At 45.0% G+C, this 12,990-nt stretch overlaps 1 protein-coding gene across 1 annotated transcript in view; it reads left to right on the plus strand.

The window, feature by feature from the left end:
* Creb3l2 (cAMP responsive element binding protein 3 like 2) overlaps positions 1-12,990 on the plus strand; it is a 121,960-nt gene that overhangs the window by 96,842 nt on the left and 12,128 nt on the right. Inside the window, exon 8 of the mRNA XM_027391464.2 lies at positions 495-563. Within this exon, the coding sequence (XP_027247265.1) occupies positions 495-563 (69 nt within the window). The remainder of the gene's footprint in view (positions 1-494; positions 564-12,990) is intronic.

Raw genomic sequence — 12,990 nt, forward strand, 5'->3', positions numbered from 1 at the left:
TATGACCTGATCTAGGTGTTGCTGATGTAGCATCAAGCACTCCTGTTCTGTTTTAACGTGTCCTAAAGGCATCCATAACCAAGGCTATCCCTATGGATCTCTCTCCTCCACCTCTCTGGGCACTTGGGCTCCAGCACATCACTGTCCTGGGTTCTGGTCCTGTCTGCCTTTCACTCAAGCTCTAAGCTTTGTAGCAGGCCTGGCCAGGAGTGCAGCCCGCTGGCGGCTCTCCATCCTGCAGTGTACTGACGGATGAGAGCAATAGGAAGAGGTGAGGAATCAGACTGGGATGCCTAACGGGAACTTTGAACGTCCAGCCTGTGCTCCTTCCCGAGGAGAGACCTGGCCTGCCATGTTGTCCCTCTAGACTCCCACTCTCTTCTCCCCTGACCACCCTACTTCTCTCTCCATGATGTCATTCACCTCAACCTTAGCTCCTGGCTGAGCAGTTGCCCTGTGGGGAGTGACTGGGTGTCTTTGTCCTCTCTCCTCAGAGTGGAGTCATGTTCAACTGAGAACTTGGAACTTCGGAAGAAGGTGGAGGTGCTAGAGAACACCAATAGGTGGGTGTGGCCACAGGAGGATGGGGAGGGCTCATGGACCAGAGCAGGAGGGAAGGGGGAGTCCACTGAAAATGGGGCTTGCCTGGATACCCAAGTAGCTGGGCAGTGCCTACCAGGTCTGCTTCATGGGCTCCCCACATACACACAGGTGTATACACAAATACACATGTAAACACACCACATGCGTATTCTTTACTCTTTTGTTTGTTTTTTTTTTTTTTTTTTTTTTTTTTTTTTTTTTTTTTTTTTTTTTTTTTTCGAGACAGGGTTTCTCTGTGGCTTTGGAGGCTGTCCTGGAACTAGATCGTAGACCAGGCTGGTCTCGAACTCACAGAGATCTGCCTGCCTCTGCTTCCCCAGTGCTGGGATTAAAGGCGATTGATAGGGAGGATGGTCATAACAAGGACTATTATAAGGACGTTAAAAGGGAGTGGGCTGGGAGTGTGGCTCAGTCATAGAATGCTTGCCTAAAATGCACAGAACCCTAGATTCAGTTTTGAGTATCACAAAACACAAATGAATAAAGAAATGTTAAAGCGGGGGAAGGGGGGGTTGGAGCAGAATGAAGTCCCTAAGTCTGATTCTCCTGAAAATAACACTAGGTTTTAGAGGTGGACAAGGAGGCGTGTTGATTTAATGTCAGTTAATTATAGCAATAATCATGTTTATTAGTTTAAAAAGAGACTTGTGGTTTTGTAAGCCTGTTTTTTTGTTTGTTTTGTTTTGTTTTTTTCTTTTTAAATGAATGACTTACATTTCAGTCCCATTTTGAAAAATCAGCTGTGGCTCTGAGTTGCTGAATTCTTTTGACATTGTCTATGCCAGTTACTGTTTGGGGCACATTGTAACTATTGACTCCCTCATCCTTGTGAGATGGTATGAGATCATCCTCGTCCTACAGATGAGGTCTGGGACTCGGAAAGGTTGGTGATTTGTCCAGCGCCACTCAGGGATTTAATCCTGTGAATTTCCACATAGAAGGATCCTATTGGGTTTAACCCTGGCTCACACATGAGAGATTAGAATGGGGTAAGTCATGTCATGTTTGATTCAGAGTGTGTGTCCCTGGACACCCATACTGCTCATCCATGCTCTGAAAATGTCATTTGTCAGTCAGAGAGCCCTGTTACCCTTAGTGATAATTATAGGTCCAGTAAATAAAACAGAAAAATTCACTGGGAGCTAAGAAAATATGAATTAGTCCATATGGGGTTCAGTATTAATGCCTAATAACAAAATGTCAAAGGCTAAGGGGTCTGGCTTGATCTCTCCAGCAGTGACTTTGTGCTTTCAACAGCTGCTTTGCATTTTAGGTCCATGCCCTGTATGGCTGTGGGGTTTTCCTGTAACAGTAGGCTGAGAAGTCGAACTGTTCTCAGTGGGAGTCCACTAGATCCGCTCTTGGTTATCTGACACTCACAGAGATTGTGTCTTCAGACTGCCTGAGGCAGGATCATCCCCTCCTCGCCCTCCCAGTGACATTCCCCCCATCTTGATGGAACTTCCTCCCACTGTAGGACTCTGTTTTCTCTGCTGCTCATCTCTGGCCCCCATCTTCTGAGTCCCCATCGCCCTCTGGCCACTTTCTTTCCAGCTGAGGTGACATCCAGGCCTTTCTGGTCCCCTGGATCCTGCACCTCAACCGTTTCCTTAGGGTTCTGTCTCTTGTCCATCACTTGCTGCTACAGATGCTCCATGTTTCTGAGTATGAGCTGGAGAAGGGCCAGGAGGAAATCCATCAATATAATTTTTGCAGTTTGTGTCCTGGGGCCTGTCTGTCGGGGCCCGGCTGTTAGGCCTCCTGTTGGCCACACGGGTGCAGCAAAGCCTCAGCAGGGCTGTGTGAGGACCAAGAAGGAGCTTGTTGAGGAGAAGGGCCCTGACCTGGGAAGGGGTCTGCCCCCCCTCCTCTCCATCTGGCTACACTTTGTTTGGTTGGTTTATTCCTTGATTACCATGAACGTTTAAAAATTCCTCCACACTTTTTACCTCCCAAGTGCTAGGATTACAGGTGTATACCCCACATCCAGGCTTGAACATTTTTGCTTGTTTGTTTGTTTATTGGCTTAAATCATATATCCACATCACCAAAGGTTCAAATTGCTGTAGGCATCCATTGCGTGCCTTCTTTAAATGCAGCTTCTCTCCCATGTCCATATTTGCTTAGTACAGAGCCCAGACAGTCATCCATGGCCTCTGCAAGGCTGGCGTGCCTGTGGCGCCCTCTAGACAGTCCTTTGTTTGCTGAGGGCTGCTTAGCTTTGTTTTTGCCTTTAGGTATGGATTCCTCCTAGGATCATCTCAGTCTCCTTGAGAGGTTTGTAAACACTCATTTTTCAGTTATCAACAGTTTCTAGTAATTACCTAGACAGGTAGCTATGTAAGGGATTTAGAAACAGCTTTGTAGACTCCAGCCATTTCTTCTTCAGTTGTTAGCAGGGTATTTTTATTTAATAACTTTGTGGGAGATCTATGCATGTATATATATGTGGCTGGGGAGAGAGTGGAGGCCAGCTATTGAAATCCATGTCTTTGTCTATTGCTCTCCACCTTATTTTTTGAGACAGGATCTCTTACTGAACCTGGAGCTTGCCATTTCTATAGACTGGATATCCAAAGAGTCCTCAGAATTTGCCCCATAACTCCCCAGACCCCAGTGCTGGGATAACTAGAGTATGCTACCACACCTATCTTTCAAAGGAGTACTAGCTATCCAAATGCCCAATGGGCTAGAGTGCTCCCTGGGGCCCACTGGCCAGTAAGCCTAGCCTAATTGATGTGCAGCAAGGTGGACACCTCTGCCCTACCACACACACAGGCACACATACAAACACACACACACACACACACACACACACACACACACACACACACATAGACATCACACACACACAAATTCAATATATGCTTATATAGGATACATACTTAAACTTCAAAATTCTTTGATTTGGATCTATCATTACTTCTTAGGATAATTTGTATATATGTGTGTTTGTGTCGTGCATATTTCTTTATTAAAATTTTTCATTGCATGACATACACTGGTTCATTGTCCATGGCTATGTTTCCACTGAATCCTCATCTGAAACAGTTACATAACTCTGCCACCGGACATTGATGTTTGGCCCTTCCCTGACAGTGGCTGTGTAGACAGGACTAGTCTATAGGCACCGGCCACAGCAGAGAGTAGGCGGGTTTAGCTTGTTTTGCTGTCTCTTTAACTTTACCTGGGTGTAACTGACAGAGAAAGCTGTTCATTTTTGAGTGTCATCTTTTCATACATGTGTACATTGTAAAATGATTACCATAGTGAAGTAAAGTACACCCCTACACACACACACACACACACACACACACACACACACACACACACACACACACTATTATCTCTTTTTCTGTTATGCACATGCTTTAGGTCAAAATAAGAATTAGCAAAAGTCTTACTGCTGTGTCATTAATTGCAGTGGCCTGCTGTACCTCAGCTCACAGAACCTTTTTAATGAACCTCTCCCTACTTCCCCAGCTCCCTAGTCCTTTAAACCAGTTTCACATTCTTGTTTCTGAGTTGGACTTTTCATAAATCATTCTGCATATAAGCAATGCCATAGTATTTTTCTGTTTCTGTCTAGGTTCTTTGATTTCTAAAGCAAGGAGCCTCTCTGATTTGCTAGCCCCACTCTTTGCTAAACTCTTGACAGCCAAGAGCCTCCATGTGATTCCCTCTCGAGTCCCTGTCTGCTCTCTTCCACTTCTCCTGGTTCAAATTTAACTTCCAGCGCACAACCTTTAAGTGGTGGTTATGACTGGAACTTGATTCCTTATAATATTCCTACAGATAATTTTACCCAGGAGTTCTCCGGTCATCATATCCAGTACCCATATTTCATGTATTGTGACTTAAAAGGCAGGTACATAAAAGAGCTGTTCTTGCTGAAGCACGGTCTCTGGTGGGGCCCACTATCCCACCTCTTCTCTCTGCTCCTGTTTCTTGCAAGGGCCTCTCCTTGCTCGGAAGACCACAGGAACCAAAACGACTATGGTATAAACACCGATAACCCTGTGCCCTAACACCAGCTGCAGAGAAGCAGGTGGCCGGGGAGGCTTCTGGACTCCCAGTCACATCACATGGTGTTTGAACTGAGCACAGACCTGGACCGAATGAACACACAGCTGTGTTTGTGCTCCTGTTGACGCTTCTCCTGTTGCTGTCCTTTGGAGGCAGCTGGACAGAAGTAGAAACAGATGACAAATGTCAATGGGAACCTGATTGCAAGAAGTGGGCGGGAGACATAGAGTACCATCGTTTAGAATGACATGACACAGTGAGCGACTATTTCATCACTAGAGGAAAACAACACCTCTCCTAGCTAAGATACCCAGATAAAAGGTACTGTCGGGGTTCTGAGCCAATCTCGACTCTGTTTGCACTGAATTCAGCAATAGACTCCTGGAACATTGGTTCCTAAGGGAAAGGAAACCTTTTTCTGAGCTCAAGACACTGGATGGGGGCCAGCCAGAAGTGTGTGTAGGGGGTGTCCCTGTTTCCTCTCTCTTCAGAGCTGACACATGGTGTGAGCGAGTGAGTGTACCTTCATGCGCCTTTACTAAGATGGACCTCTAATTGCTTGCCATCAAGGAAGCAAAGAGGGAATCGAGATGGTGTCCCAGGGGACCCTTCCTCCTAAGCTCAATCAGCAAGTACATTCGCACTTAGCGGTGCCAGTCCCAGTCGGGGCTGCTGGAGACTCCTCTGCTTCTCCGAGCTTACCACTGGCCTCTCAGGATGCAAATGCGAGCTCTCAGGAAGGCCCCACCCTTGTCTTACTCCTGAGACATCCTGTTCTTTAGCCCTGTGGCCGCTTTGCCTAAGTGATACACAAATCCCACCCAGCCCATCATGGGTTGTGCCATTCACCACTTGTTTTGTTCTGCTTTTAAAAGGCTGTGGGCTCCGGTCCCTCCCCTTCCACCTCAGTTTTTACACTCTTAGGAGCTTGGTCTTAAAATGCATTTGAGAGAGCTTGCTGTTTCCCTGCTAGTCACTGTCAGACCCAGTGAGGTTATAGTCATAAAAATAGTGGAAAGTAGAAAGGGAACTGAAATCCAGCCACTTGACTGTCACCCTGTGCCTTTCCCTGCTCCCGTGCTGCCCTCTCCTCTACTTAGCGTGGCCTAGAGAGCCTGTGCCTTGGAGGATGCTGTTTTCCACTTCTCCAGAGCCACGCCTTCTCCATGGGATGAACAGTCAGCTGTCTTACTTTGCACTATCTGTGTATTCCTCCCTCCACACTATTGTGTCTTCTGGGTGTGAGCTCGTCTCACACCAGAGGATGTGTCTCCCCAGGACATGCACTCTGTGCTGGTACCCAGGACCCTGGAATTCCCCATCCAGATGTTCTTAACCCATTTCCAGGGTCTATATGGATTTCTACCCCAAGTCTGTTCTCTGAAGGGTAAACTAGGGGACCCGTGGACCCCTGAGGCCCATGGGGTACCAGAGGTAGTTCTCTGTGAAGTCTGTATTATGATTGGATCTGAGACAGGGGAGTCAGGAATGTGTGTGTGTGTGTGTGTGTGTGTGTGTGTGTGTGTGTGTGTGTGTGTGTCTTTGTGTCTTTGTGTCTGTGTGTGTGAGAGTGCTCTTTCACAGTGTCAGGCTTAGGATTGCATTTGACCTTACTGTAGAAGATCTGAGATTCCGGAGTCCAAGACACAGGACTTTGTCATGCCCAGTATAGCAGGCAGTGTGACCACTGACTTGTTTGCATTAGTTCTCTTTGCTACCACATTCCAGAAAAGGTCCAGGTGGGCATTGCCCTCCCAGTGGCTAGGGCTAAAGTGGTCATGCAATTGAGAACTCCCTGCTTCTTTAGCAAGTTGTCAATAAGCCCGCTTTTCTGACCAGTGGTAGATATTTCTTCATCCCTCTAGGTTTCCAGCTTCACTAATTGGCCCTGGGAACGGCCCATGTGAAAAGGAAGGTAGGCCTCCAGTCCTGGCTTGGCCAGAGAACAGCACCTGTTGCATTCTTGAGGTAGTTACTTCTTGGCTGTGACAAAATGTCTGACAGAAGCTGTGAGGAAGGAGGCTTTGTTTTGGCTCATGGTCTGAGGCAACCATCTAACATGAAGAAGACGACATGGTGAGAGGGTGAGGCCTAGTGGCACTCTGCTGGCGTCCTCCTTTCCCCCTTTTCGTTCAGGCTTGGGCTGCAGCTCATGGGCTGGTACCACCCACATTCAGGACGGATCTTCTCTCCTTAGTTGAACCTTTCTGGAAAGACTTCCCAACACTCCCAGAGGTGTGTCTCCTAAGCAATTCTAAATCTAGTCAAGGTGACATTGATGGTCTCTTCAGGATACCAGAGAGTACTCTCCCTTGCTGTGCTGTGGGCTAGAGCCAGGGGTGGAAAGAGAAGGAAAGCAGGCTCAGCCTGGGTCCAGGTTCAGGATGCTGGAGTTAAGGCATCTGGGAGTCCAAGAATTTCAAAGTCAAACACAGTATAGAGAAAACTGCAAGGGCCTTGTTGATAGCGCCTTGTAGACAGTCAGCCCAGCTTCGAGTGGTGTGTGGAAACCCTGCAGACTTATGGGAGATGTGGACCCCTTTCCTGAGACCACACGTGCTGGGGTATGCATTTGATCCGCAGTGAAAATCACCCAATTTCACTCGTTGACCTTTCTATTACTGCATCCTCTCTTGTCTACTTTTCTTGGTCTTTAAACCCTGTGTAAGAATTCCTATCACAGATCTTTCCAGGTAAGTCTGCTGGGCTTTGCCCGTGTCCTGGCTCTCCCGGGTATCTGTTGTGCCTACAAAGCTGTGATACTTTGCACTGTCTGTGTATTCCTCCCTCCACACTATTGTGTCTTCTGGGTGTGAGCTCGTCTCATCTCCTTTGGACAGGCTACTGGATGAACCCACCCTCTGCCATATACAGCGGAGCCGTAGAGGACAGAGAAATTACCCATATTATGTTTCTCTAGATTTTCATCCCGGTTTAATTCACTTTTCGATTCTCTGGTCTCTACAGCCTCTGTTGTATGCAGCGTGTTTTCTTTTCATATGGAAATATCTCAGACTTCAAAGAGGTGTTGAAAGCTCTACCGTGGAGCTCCCAGAGAGATCAGAAAAGCATTTTAGTGTGTCTTAGTAGTGAATTTAGAAATCTCACAGACGGGGTAAATATTCTAAAATTCTCTTTTGTGTGTTCCTAGGGCAGTAGGTAATACAGTCATTCAGAAATATTTTCTGGTTCTTTTGAAATAAATTTCCTATAATGTAGAAATCCCTCTGAAGGAAGGCTGGAGAGATGACTCGAGTTAAGAACAATGGCTGCTCTTCCAGAGGACACAAGTTTGATTCTCAGAACCCACACGATGGGTCACAACTGTCTGTAACTCCAATGTCCTCTTATGGCCTCCACAGGCATTGCACATATGTGATGCACAGACATAAGAGAGACAAAAATATCCATACACATAAAATAAAAATAAATTAAAAAATAATTCACAAGGAGGACCCTAAAAGAGACAAACATTGTCCCCTGGAGAAGGGGAAAGGGTCAAGATCCCCTGAGCAAATTGAGAGCATGGGAAGAGGGGGGAGGGAGCTACGAGAATGAGAAGGGAAGAAGAGCAAGGATGCAGAGGTCATGAGGGAGCAGAAAGGTTGAGTCAGGTGTAGATTAGAAGAAAGGAAATGTGATAGGGAGGGTTTTAGTTGGGGGGGGTGGTAGGGGAGGACGGGAGGGAGAAGGGAACTGGGATTGTCATGTAATTCAATCTTGTTTCTAATTCAAATAAAAAATGATTAAAAAATAATTCACCCAGAAAAAGGAGACAATACCGCCCCCACCCCCCACCCCCCCACACACACATACACACCACTTCCTCTTTTTTATTTAGGCTGGAACCCCATAAATAACTCTCAGAAAACAAAAGAATATAAACAAAGGGAATTAAAGTTTGAGAGCGTTAGCTGTAGTTGTCTTTTGTAGGTGTCACAGGTAGTGAGGTAGTTCATGTTCCTTCTGAAAGACATTGATGGAATTTCTAATTGTTAATATTATATTCTGACACTGAATGGGGTAGATGTTTGGGGCTTTGGACTCCCTGGGACTCAGAATTTTGCCAGATACTATGTATGTCAGTGTATGACCATACAGGGTCAGTGTGGGGAGGGCAACATGAGGATGATTGTAGGTGGGTTTTGCTTCATATGTATATGGGTCTATGAGTGTTTATCTATCCCATTGAGCCCCTGATTCATGTGTGTGTGTGTGAGACAGACAGAGACAGAGGAACAGAGAGAGCACACTCACACTGGTTAAGTAACACTGAGACGGTTTCTTTGAAAATCACTTCATATTTTATATTACCTACAGCAAAATAACACAAAACATATATGTATATATGGTATAACTTTTTTATTCATTATTATTAGTCACTGTCAGTTGCTCCCTGATACTGTATTTTCTGTTTGATTTCATTTCATTAAAATGATACAGCAGTTACAACCCAGCTGATCTCATGTCTCACTAAAGGTTCATATTTGGCATCTGGAAAGTATTGTTCTAGGTACTCATGAGAATGCTGAAAGAAAGAAGGGAAGTGAGATGGGGGAGGGAGAGAGGGAGGGAGGGAGGGAGGGATGTTTCATCTCTTCTGAAGAAGGCTGACTCACCTAGAGAGTGGCTCATGCACATATGTTTACACACACACACACACACACACACAGCATGAACTATCAGTTTCTAGTAAGGTATGATATGAGATTTAATGGAAGATGTTGACAGCAGTTTCTGTCCTACAGCCCTTTAGTCCCAAGTAAACACACAGAGGCTTATATTAATTATAAACTGTATGGCCGATGGCTCAGGCTTCTTATTGACTAGCTCTCTCTTAATTATTAATCCATTTCTATTCATCTGTGTATCTCCACGTGGTCTTGGCTTACTGGAGAATGCCGAATCCTGCCTTCCCTGGCCACTCACTCTCTGCATTCCTCCTCTCCGAATTCTCCTAGTCTGATAGCCCCACCTACACTTCCTGCCTGGCTACATCCTGCCTGCCCAATGACTGAAACAGCTTTATTCATCAGCCAATAACAGAAACATATTCACAGCATGAAGAAGGACATCACCTATCAGGAAGGTGTGTCCATGGAGAGGGTGTTGGGTGAATCTCCCACACCATAACTGGGATACATCGGTGTATTCTTTTTCCTGGTTTCTGACTCCAGTGGGAAATGGATTTCTTGACCGTTCAAAAGCGTATCTACATTAATTGTATATCCTTTGTACTTTCTACTGGTCCCTCTACATATTGGAAATAATATGAAGATAACAAACCAGACCACTGATGTATTTTACAGTTCCTGCAAGATTGAGTCTCATACTCTTGGATACTTTTATCCTGTACCAGGTTTTCTTTGATGGTCTGGGCAGGATACAGGGTGATGTTTTATTCGGAGCAAGGCTGCAGCTTCTTTTGACTGCTCTTTTGTAAGGATATGCATGAAGATAGCCACTAAGTTTATCATTACACTTCCCACAGGACAAGAATCTACATTTTCAATCAAGCATAGGACACTCCAATTTAACAAGTTGTGAAAGGTCTGTTGGCCCAGATAAAAATGTATATTAAGAGTGTTTCTCCCTCTAAATTAAGACCTTGATCCCAGAAGCCCAAGGATTCATTAAGCCATAATTTGCCATACTCACTGATGATTCAAAATACAGCAATATGGGGGAAGTGTACATGGCGCTTTGGAGGAACATTGGGGTCTTATAGCCATTTTTCATAACTCTAGTTTTAAAATAGTGTTTCTGTTTCACCCAATAGCTACCTTTCTTATATCAAGTCCTTCAGCCTGGTTGACTGGCTATTGTCACCCAAGTTTTCAGTGCTGCAGATGGTGTCATCTGTCCTGGTGGCATCATAGAATGCCCCACGTCACCTCAGAATATGATATCTGTTCTGAGGCTTTCCAGAGAAGGAAGCTTGCTTAGTCTACCAGCGATGAAGAGGCAGCAAGTGATTTTTTTCAGAGATGCTTTGCTTCGGCAAACCAGATTCCCCAGGCAGAGTGATTTTCCATGATCCTGCTGGCTGATGTGTTAAGGAAACTAGCTTTGCTCAAGCTGCTGAAGCACACAGCTTAAGTAACTCCATTAGCGGCATGGAGTTGTCATGGTGAGGTCTGAACGCGGGCTCCCCCAAGTTCAGAGCCAGCCTCCTGTCCTGCTGTCCGTGCACCTGCTCAGCAGCACGACAGCAACCCATCCACTTGGCATCTGACGGAACAGCTCTCATCTCTTCCATTATCTAAACAAATAGGTACATTCTGCTTTGACTTCCCGACACTGAAACTTACGCAGGGCTCCTTGGAGCCTATCTGTCACTTGCATTATCTTTAATACTCCTATAGCAGTTCCACAAAGAGTTTGTTCTCCTGTGTTGTTTATGACTCTTCTAAAGTTAGCATAAAAAGTCATGGGTTCCATTATGGCATTCTCATATATATATGAGATATATAATATATATATATATATATATATATATATATATATATATATATATAATTCTTTGTGTTTGCTTCTTACTTGTTCTCTTTGAGACTCTTCTCCGTCTCTCTTCTGTATTCCAGTCACCTGTATTCATTACACTCTCTCCCCTCTCATGATCCCCTTTCCACTTTTATCACACACACACACATGCACACATACACATGTACACAAATATACATGTACATATAAACACACAATATACAGACACGTATATGCACAGGTATCCATATATACACATACAAATATCCACACACACTTATGCACACATGTAACATATGCACACACCATATATATGTACATATACAATGCATATATACACATACACATTTGTATGTACACACAGGTACACATATTCACGTGCATAAATGTACGTACACAAACTCATATACATAGGTATACACATATATGCACAGATACACACATATACACACGTGTATCCAGATAGACACACATGCATGTATATATACATGTATGCACACAGGTATACATGTGCTTATGTGTACACACATATACATATACACAGGTACACACAGGTACACACAAACACACACACACACACACATATATATATAGACATATAGACATGTACACATACATCATACACATATACACATACTGACATACACACAGGTACACATGAATGAGCACATGATCACATACATGTATACACACATATAAACATGTATCCCCCACATTTATTTGTGTCATTATTACCGAATGTTAGCTGGGAAACTCCTCAGAGCCATTGGACTGGCTGTTACCATAGCCCTTTATTTTTGCCTGGGTTTTGTTCCAGTTCTCCCTTTTGTGGTCATTTGTAATAGTGACATTTTATGTGTAGCCTTGCACATAATACTCCAGTCACATTGCTATCAAGTTAATGTGACTGGACATTAAGAGAATGTAATTAAGAAGTATTTTGCTGTGAATTTTATTAGGCGTTGAGTAAGGGACTTTGTTGTACACATTGGAAGGTTTGCAGGCTGTGGAGTCAGGCAGTTTGAGTTGACACCTTGTCCCAGGGGCTCACTGGTTATGGTCTTCTGAGGCAGCTACTCATTGCAGCATGGTCCCTTCCTACAACTCACTCTCTTCATTTTCTTAGAGTGAAAATGGTGTTTTTTATAGGATTAGACATGAATCTCCCAGACTGTGTTGGCTCACAGGAGCCTATGTGAATGCTTGAGGTGGAGGAGTTATTCCCTGTCACGATGCTTCGGGGTGCAGACTGGAAGGGCCTCTGGAGTGCTGCATATACACACATGCACACACCTGTACACACCTGTACGCACATGCACACACATGCACACACCTGTACACACATGCACACACCTGTACACACATGCACACACCTGTACACACATGCACACACCTGTACACACCTGTACACACATGCACACACCTGTACACACATGCACACACCTGTACACACCTGTACACACATGCACACACCTGTACACACATGCACACACCTGTACACACATGCACACACCTGTACACACCTGTACACACATGCACACACATGCACACACACAGGCACACACATACATCATCGTTTCACTTCACCTTCACCAACCCCAGCAGGAAAAGCAGCAGCAAACAGCGCGTCATCGAGCTGTTGCATTCTGCCAGAATGCCAGACTGAAAGTGTGTCTTTCAAACTGCGTGTTTGTTCATCTTAAAGATGTGGATTATAAACTGTTAGGAACCAGGACCCGTTAAGTGACTGTTTTCGTTTCAGCTGACTCTGTGTGGCCGTCTTTGAGTGTGGAATGGATAAGCTGATGGATGCCAAGTGAAGCCCCTCCAGTTAGTGAGCTCAGCCTTCCTGGCTCCCTCTAGCCAGGCTTCTGTGGT

The sequence above is a fragment of the Cricetulus griseus genome (genome assembly GCF_003668045.3).
Source record: "Cricetulus griseus strain 17A/GY chromosome 1 unlocalized genomic scaffold, alternate assembly CriGri-PICRH-1.0 chr1_0, whole genome shotgun sequence".
NCBI classification, from domain to species: domain Eukaryota; kingdom Metazoa; phylum Chordata; class Mammalia; order Rodentia; family Cricetidae; genus Cricetulus; species Cricetulus griseus.